The sequence below is a fragment of the Fopius arisanus genome, unplaced genomic scaffold (genome assembly GCF_000806365.1).
Source record: "Fopius arisanus strain USDA-PBARC FA_bdor unplaced genomic scaffold, ASM80636v1 scaffold00122, whole genome shotgun sequence".
Taxonomy (NCBI): domain Eukaryota; kingdom Metazoa; phylum Arthropoda; class Insecta; order Hymenoptera; family Braconidae; genus Fopius; species Fopius arisanus.
This window is the reverse complement of record NW_011887861.1, coordinates 313,486-321,469: the sequence shown is the minus strand read 5'-3', so window position 1 is coordinate 321,469 and position 7,984 is coordinate 313,486. Positions and strand designations below refer to the sequence as shown.

At 34.6% G+C, this 7,984-nt stretch overlaps 2 protein-coding genes and 1 long non-coding RNA gene across 4 annotated transcripts in view; 1 reads left to right on the top strand and 2 right to left on the bottom strand.

Annotated features, from left to right (window-relative positions):
- The first annotated feature begins 95 nt into the window (after positions 1–95).
- On the top strand, positions 96–5,788 carry LOC105271749 (mitochondrial transcription factor A). The gene is made up of 4 exons (XM_011313473.1): positions 96–224; positions 901–1,273; positions 1,825–1,923; positions 4,978–5,788. The coding sequence occupies exons 1-4, from the start codon at positions 151–153 to the stop codon at positions 5,188–5,190; spliced, it is 759 nt and encodes a 252-aa protein (XP_011311775.1). The 5' UTR covers positions 96–150; the 3' UTR covers positions 5,191–5,788.
- On the bottom strand, positions 1,866–4,957 carry LOC105271748 (uncharacterized). The gene is made up of 3 exons (XR_892682.1): positions 4,658–4,957; positions 4,411–4,570; positions 1,866–1,949 (listed from the first exon to the last, which is right to left on the bottom strand). It is a non-coding gene; the product is annotated as an uncharacterized lncRNA (long non-coding RNA).
- Positions 5,235–7,984, bottom strand: part of LOC105271750 (uncharacterized) — a 5,144-nt gene continuing 2,394 nt past the window's right edge. The window contains exon 2 of one of the 2 annotated variants that reach the window (XM_011313475.1): positions 5,235–6,513. In XM_011313475.1, coding sequence (XP_011311777.1) covers positions 6,254–6,513 — 260 coding nt within the window. In that variant the 3' untranslated portion in view covers positions 5,235–6,253. The remainder of the gene's footprint in view (positions 6,514–7,984) is intronic. The other variant, XM_011313474.1, reaches the window with a different exon arrangement.

Sequence of the window (7,984 nt, the reverse complement as noted above, 5' to 3'; positions counted from 1 at the left end):
ACCTGTTTGATTCACAGGTACACCCGCAAAATTAGTTCCGCCAGTTCCGCTAGGAAATTTCGCGGTTGAAGCTTCGCCATTGGCGTTAGCAATCTCCCCTATAATCTCTGCTAAGAGTACCGGACTGCTGCACAAATGATCTAAACAAGTATGGCAGGGTACTTAAGGTTGTTTACTGCTCTAGACAGTTCGATGAGTTATTATTTAAATTTCTCGGCGATTAGGTAAAGATACTCATATTTTTACTTGCAATAGTACTGATTTCACAATGATTTTCAATAAGTTTTATTTATAGTTCTTCTACTAGCGAGAAAAAAAAATTTCGTGGAGGAATGAACATAACCTCATCAACTGTTATAAAGTGATGTAGAAGGAGTAGAGATCAATTTTTTTAGATTTTACAGTGATAAATGAAGGAAAACAAATTTAACACTGAAAAAGTTCAATTCTTCCGTTAATTTTCATCTCCTTTGTGGAATCCCCTTACAAGAGGGATTATTACGATAAGCTATTGAATAAATATCTTTGCAAAAGGCTAAATTTATAGAAAAATGTGAGAGGTTCAATTTGGAAATTGCATGGGCATTACTTGCTTTTGCCAATTTTTCGTATTTCACAAGGTTAATCAGAAGTGGTGTCACAATAAGTCAGAAAATCAATTGCAAACTATACATTTATTGCCAATCAATTCTTTTTCTTCACAATTCCATTCTAAGCTTGAAGGTTTTCGTAGAAAAAATTCAAATGTTCTTTTCTGCTTGAAGAAATTCTTCCATTCCATCGATTAAATCAGTGTCAAACATAACTGGAAAACTATTCGAGGTTATTTTCGATTCTAATATATTTTTGTATACATCCAGATTGGAAAAAAATTCACGTAATTGTTTATTTGCATTCCAGAAAAAGCTTACTGTTCTATCAACCGTGTGTAACATTCAAGTCACGTGTGATAGAAAAGAAACTTGGTATAGCACCCAGGCCAAAGAGGCCAATGACTCCATTCATCGTATATGCTATGTTAGAGAGGCCAAAAATTATGAAAGAAAATCCAGGATTAGTGCCTACTGCAGTCATGAAGAAATTGGCTGAAGGATGGAAAACTTTCAGCTCAACTGAAAAGGAGGCGCTGAAGAAAACATACTTGAAGCAGTTAGAGGATTACACAAAGCAAATTATGATTTACGATCAGAATCTAACTGAAGAACAGAAGAGGAATATTAAGGCTGAAAAATTTAAGGCCATCGAAACTAGTGAGAAGATGAAAATGAAGGCGGTAAGGATAAAAATGTAATCTATTTAGTATGTAATATTGTTTGATATGCAGCACTAATAAATACAAAATTTAATCTAAATGCTCATAATTAGGCCGCTGGGTGATCTGAAATCTTCAGTGCTCTTCAGCTCTAGGCACTGAATTTCACTTTTACTTTGAAATAAAAAACGACGAGATTTGATCACAGCGTTACCACATGTAATCTTTTTTTGAAAACGGCTTTTTAATTTTACGCAGTCAAGAGCAATCAAGTGGATTCTATAACGTGAATAATTGGGGCTTTCCAAACGAGGTTGAGGTCATTGGGATTTTGCTATGATGTATCTTATTATTGAAAAATCAAAAAGAATTTTTTGAAACAGTCTTCCCTTGATAGGGAAGACATTCCCTGTTTGATAGGATAATTTTATGCACAAATTTCGTGCCAAATTGAAAAAAATGCGACATAAGCTATATACCGTGTAATATAATTACAGCATTCCAACACTTATTAAAATATGACTACGTCTTTTACATGGTATTCTAACACATTTTTTTTATTATTCTCCTAGAGATTGAGAGAACTTGGAAAGCCGAAGAAACCTCCAACGATGTTCATTCTCTTCATGTTGTCCAGAGCTCACACCAAAAGCAAAGACATGAAATTCTCGGTTAGTAGTAGTCGCAAGACGCTTATCTGTTTCAAATAGTGACGAAATTCATTATTTCCTTTTACATTTTAACGTGCAGTAACTGGCAGATTACAATTAATTAATTAAGTAATTGGTCGGTTGCTGCACACTAAAATATGAAATATCGTACACCACTGGATCGTAAATCTCGTTTTGCAGATGAGTAATTGCGGAGGTCGATTTCGGTTGAGCTTGTAAACCTTACAAAAATTAGCTAGTAGGAAAAATGTTTTTGAATATTAAAAAAATTCTTTTGATTCCAATTATCCTGCCGCACAATCACAAAACATCCTAATTTATAATAATTAAAAATCAGGCCCACTCGGCTTTGCCTCGGACTGTAAATTCACAATCGCCAGAAAAATTCCTAACGACCTAGAAACCAGATATTATTTCGACCATCAAAATGTCAAACTCAAACTTTAATATCTAATACGTCTCTGTCGAACCCGATAGTCATTCCGCCGTCCCATTGGGCAATAATTTGTTCTAAATAAATCTACCCTCTTTTTTAATGAAATCTGAATTTACTCGAGCATTAGCAAAGGTGTATAACAAAAGAAGTTATAGATCTTCATCTCCTAGAGAACAAATCCTTCAACCAAGGTACCCTAGGGCGAAAAATATTCTCTTTCCTCCCGCCTTTCAAACAGCAAAACACGAAGGTTCCTTTGCAGCCATGTAGAAAAATAGCATGCGCACATCGGGCGGGAAAACACTAACTGTCCGCCCTTCATGCACAATATATTGTTGTATAAAAATTACTGTTTCGTCGGGGGAAAAGAAAAGCTTACCTGAAACATCTGTGAACACTAAACAACTATATTTGATGGAATTCTAAGGCACGTATTTGGATATATTTGCGCGAGACTTGGAAAGAAAAGATAAACACCTAATGAAATTGTCAGATATATATATACAGATATCCGCACAGTAACAAAAAAAAACTTCTTCCGCTAAATATATTTTCTTCCTACCAGTAAATCTGGTAATTACTATATAAATACGCCTATAAGATTTACTAATTCCAAATATATTTTCTTGTGCTTAAGAAATATTCATGGCAAAATAATTTTTTCTTCTCCGTGTATCGATTTTGTGGAAGATTTTGCAAATATCTGCAGAATATAGAGGTTTGAGACAATTTTTCATACAATCATGTTTGAGTTGAACTACCAATGAAGGGCGGTCGGCTGTCGGGAAATAGGAATTTTGGTGTAAGCACAGTTTGAAAAGAATGACCCCAAGGATTGAGCCGCAAGGCAAACCGTCTTATTGAACGAGAGTTGTACGTTCAACGTTATTTACACTTTATGCAGAGTTTCGTTGCAAATAAATAAATTGTTGAGTTACGGGTTTGGACGAATTAAACAATAGAGAGATATCATTGAATTAATGAAGTATTAAAGCAACTAGTTGAATTTGCAAGAGTACGGTTTGTGTTGCGTTGATGTATAAAAGGGCGACAATTTGCGCCTTTAATCTGCGAGTCCCGCTGAATTAAATGAAGCTGGATGGAATCGCTAATTGACACGAAGTTACGTTGACAAGACCAATTATTATCGAGATTAATGGATAGTAGTTCGTTGCGTTAAACGTGTTAATGTACGTTGATATATACGGTGAAAAGCGAACTTATTCAGATGATAGTCGGAATGTAACTGAACCTGATGGGGGGGGGAGTCGTCTTGACCGTTGCCCTCTTGGCAACCCGCAAATGTCCGAAAATTGTCGAGGAAAATTCGTTGATATTTTTCTAATTGTTAGGGTTATACTTTAAACAGACTATGTTTGTAGAGAATTTTTCGAGTTAAACAAATGTTCCTTTCAATTTTTCGACGAACTGAATTGTTTTTGAGATATTCTCAATTACAAAGCAATTCATCGGAAATCTAAAAAAATGTATCATTTCCACCTACTTGAAAACCATGCAAGTGCGAAAAAAAATGTTCTTCATCTTATATTCAAGGTTAACATGTATCACTAGCTTTCTACTGTTGTAATGACCCTCAATCGCGAAAACAACAGCAACATAAATTAAACCGGCCTGCGTTATCCTTATTATTATGTCAAATAATAGTGTTCAAAGTTGCTTTTGACATGTAGTAAATATGGCTTGAGGAACGAATAGGTCTAGTACATATACTGAAGTCAGCATAAGTTTTAACATTGATTTTAGGAGGGGGGGACATAGTTACAAGTGGTAACTACGTGGAGTGGGGGTACCCAGAGAAGTAAAAGCTTATGCTGACTTTAGTATACACACATGCACTTCAAACTGCGTATTTTCTCGCTCCATGGCATTCTACATCAGTTTAAAAATTAAAAAATTGGAAAATCGAGTCAATAATCGATTACTAGGGTTCCATTGGTAATCAAAAACTATATTGTTCTCGAAAAGTCATCAAAATTTGGTCTCCAAACCATTCTTCAAAAAGTACAATAGTATACTTTTCAAAAACTGACCCATTAAGTTGTATGAAGGTTGTAGACTTAATTGTCGTTCGACGACTTTCGTTTCGAGTTTTACTCCTAAGTTAGAACGATACTATTTTGTTTCGTTCCGAGCCACTGGAACAAAATCGAAATCGGAATGCGTTCCAAATCTGAAAATTAGGCTGAAAACCTAAAAGAAAAATCAACGAAAAATGATATCAAAATCTATAGCCATAGTAATCATTCACTAGATTCAACAGTATAGCAGCAATACTACCATTTTAAGGTCTAATCGCATGCAATTCGAGTAGAATGTCCAGAGATCAACCCAAAATTCAAATGTTTACAATGTACGTATTTTGGGCAACCTTTCCTTTCACTACAACGGTTATTGCAATTATTTCTATCTTCGAAATCCGTTAATAAGGCATCGAAACACTTCGCACACAAAATCACTACAGACAAATGTTATCCATACTTTCGCAATCAGGATTCCATCCCCCTTTCCCCGTTCCACCGCTAGAGGTCATTTAGCAAGCAATAGATGTGATCTTATTGTTCCTTACATTACTTTTCCTTTTTTTTTTCAAATTTTAGGAGTGGATGAGTATTGCTGCTAAAGAGTGGAATCAAGCCCCTGCAGATGTTAAAGTGAAGTTCGAAAATGAAACGACGAAATTGATGGAGCAGTACAAAAAAGAGATGATTAATTGGGAAGAAAAAATGATTAAATTAGGTCATATTGACGTTGTGAGAAAACAAGTGCTTATGGAGTTAAAGGGCAAAAGTATGTCTAATATGAAGGCATAACTGTATGCAAATAAGCAATTTAAACAGCTACCCTAGAACGCATATCTCAAAGTTCAGGAATACTTTTTTTTCACAATCTTTTGAACTATTAGAAAGAAAAAATTATTAAACTGGTTTTCCTAGCCTGCAATCACATACAGATATAAACAACAGTGAATTCGAATACTTTTATATCTCACAAAACATGTGCAAATTTATCCAATGATCGAATAATTATAAAGTACTCGTGTTCCACAGGATAATGATAAAGCATAATGAGCCATAGTAAAATGATGTAGATGTTAATGAGAAAATGTGGAAAAATTTTTTCCGTCATACTTACCGAAACCGAAAGTTCCACGTTACTCTCCAAATGATGGAAAGAAAGTGGCCTGCCTATTCTATCCCACACATTTCTGTTATTTTTGAAGATCTTCGGAATAACATAACCCACGTTCCTCCCGTCATTCATAAACAAAAATAAAACTTTTCAGAGTAGTAATGACGGAAAAAACCATGTACACCAAGGAAGGAAAACAGGACATTTAAACGCGTTTACCACAGACGGGTTAGAATTCCGTTTTTCTCCCTTGGTGCACAATATACGATTAGATTGAAAGATAATATAAATATAAAATTTTATTATAGAATCAAATTTTTTTTTGTTCTCAAGATAATAACTCGTGAGTAGAATCCAATTCCTGTCGACTCATTTGATTTCACCACATCTTTATTCGTTTCTGTAATAACAAATTGACATTCTTTATATGATTAATTTATTCATAATTGGAAGTTCTGTGGAATCCCTGAAGAAATAGATCACAGAAAAGATTCATGATAATTTTCCTATGGTCTATTATTTTGGGTGGGTTTTAACACGTTTTGAATGTGTAGGTGAATTTTTCCTAGCCTATTTCTTTTACATACCAGTCTTTGAGGCTGATAATCAATGCCACGGTGATTCATTTCAGCGAACGCAATAATAAATCAATCAATTTATTGTAATCAAATACATTTATTTTTTCGGGATTGAATTAAAGTATTTTATATATCTGTCTGGTGATTAAGGACGATTTCAATATTGTTAGATGCAAGATACTCGAAATCTTGCTGGTAGGACGTGAATAAGTAATAAATTAGTACGAAGCTGAATAAGTAAAAGGAGAGTTCTCTGCAGACAGTACATAATAGACTGGATGGCGTTCGTAGGCGATGGATTATTTCTGGCTTTATGTTGCACAGGATTAAGGCTGCAAAAAGCATACTTCCACTTTGAGAATGCTGGGGACTGCCACAGAAGAATATACGGGTGATTATCATTATAGAGAATGGCACTATTATGCTCTGTAACAAAACGGAATAAATTATTTTTCTACAACAATTATCATCATGTTTAGGCAAAGTATGTGGTAATGACTCTATTGTAGATGATTGTCTCAATTAGCTTCGAGGTTTGTCAACATGTTTGTATACAATTACTTATAATAATTAAAATAAATAAGTAATAAGGAAATTATTATATGCAGATAACAAGTATTTGTTAACTGATGGATCCATCCACTAACGAATATTTTCGGCACAAAGCCATACAATTTTCTTTGTTGGCAATTGTCCACCAAAAGCCTACGAAGAAACAGTCGGTGAAGCGATGAACTTTTAATCCAGCTCTCCTACATTTGTACCCGGATCTGTACCGACTGACCCACCTACTACCGTAAGTTATTGCATATATAATAGTAACATGTGCGTAGGTCATAACCACACCGTAAACCGAAGTAAAAGGGATTTTATACTCAAAGTTTACCCTGTAAGATAGAGTAAAGCTACAACCATTCAAAGCTTTAAGTAGCTGCTTAAGACTGAGAGTGATACAACCACTTAAGGCCCACATGGACTATTTATCGAATGTGTTCTTGTGGTTCACTTCAATCTTGTTAGCCGACAATATATTCAAATTTGGAATGAAATTTGTGTTGCGGGAGCCACTCGAATAATCACCAAAATATAATGAAGAAAAGAGGAAAAATGATTGAAGGGTGCTAAATCGCGATATTGATTGAAATAGATTTCCCAAGTGTACATAAAAATAATAACAAATACGTAGATTACCATTGCATCGAACTGTTACTCAATCCAGTGCAAAGCAATGCTCAGCTGAGCATTGTTGATTTTTTTTCAGTAAGCTAAGATTCCTTTCAATCAATCAAGATACGCGATAACATGTCTCCTAAGTTAATGTTTTGGAGATGCTGTCGAGTATATTATATGGCTCACAAGTTCCCCCGGCACTACGCGCTATTTTACGCTAACAAGATAGAATTGATACGACCACGTTCGATAGATAGTCCATGCGGGTCTTAAAATGATAAGTAAAAAAATAAAATGAAAACTGTGTCCCAAAATTATGAATTTTCAAATATGTCAGTGCAAAAAAAATTATTAGAAAAGTGATTCACAATTGATAAATCATTAAACCAGTTAATTAATCAAATCCACCATAAGTTCGAGCTGAAAATAAAAGCTGGCCAAACATACAAAGAAAAAGAAACGCAATCGTAGGCTAGGTAATACTTTTCAAGTTTGAAAGTATATAATAGAAGATTCCAAAGATACGATATAGGGCAGGGACAATTTAATTTAATGAGTAGCTAGAAAAAACAATGTAAAAAGAGTATTTTAGGACTTCTTCCAATGATGATTTCACGATTGATGGACTATATCAGGCATGGGCAATCTCCAGGTAGCTCGGAGCAGAGCCATAAACTCGCATTAGAAATCCAATAAAGTTTACAACCATTTCAATAATAAGGGTCTT

Coding starts and splice junctions, on each gene's coding strand:
- LOC105271749 (XM_011313473.1), top strand. CDS start 151: ATGGCAGGGTACTTAAGGTTGTTTACTGCTCTAGACAGTTCGATGAGT. Junction 225..900: donor TTAAATTTCTCGGCGATTAG/GTAAAGATACTC, acceptor TTTGCATTCCAG/AAAAAGCTTACTGTTCTATC. Junction 1,924..4,977: donor GCAAAGACATGAAATTCTCG/GTTAGTAGTAGT, acceptor TTCAAATTTTAG/GAGTGGATGAGTATTGCTGC.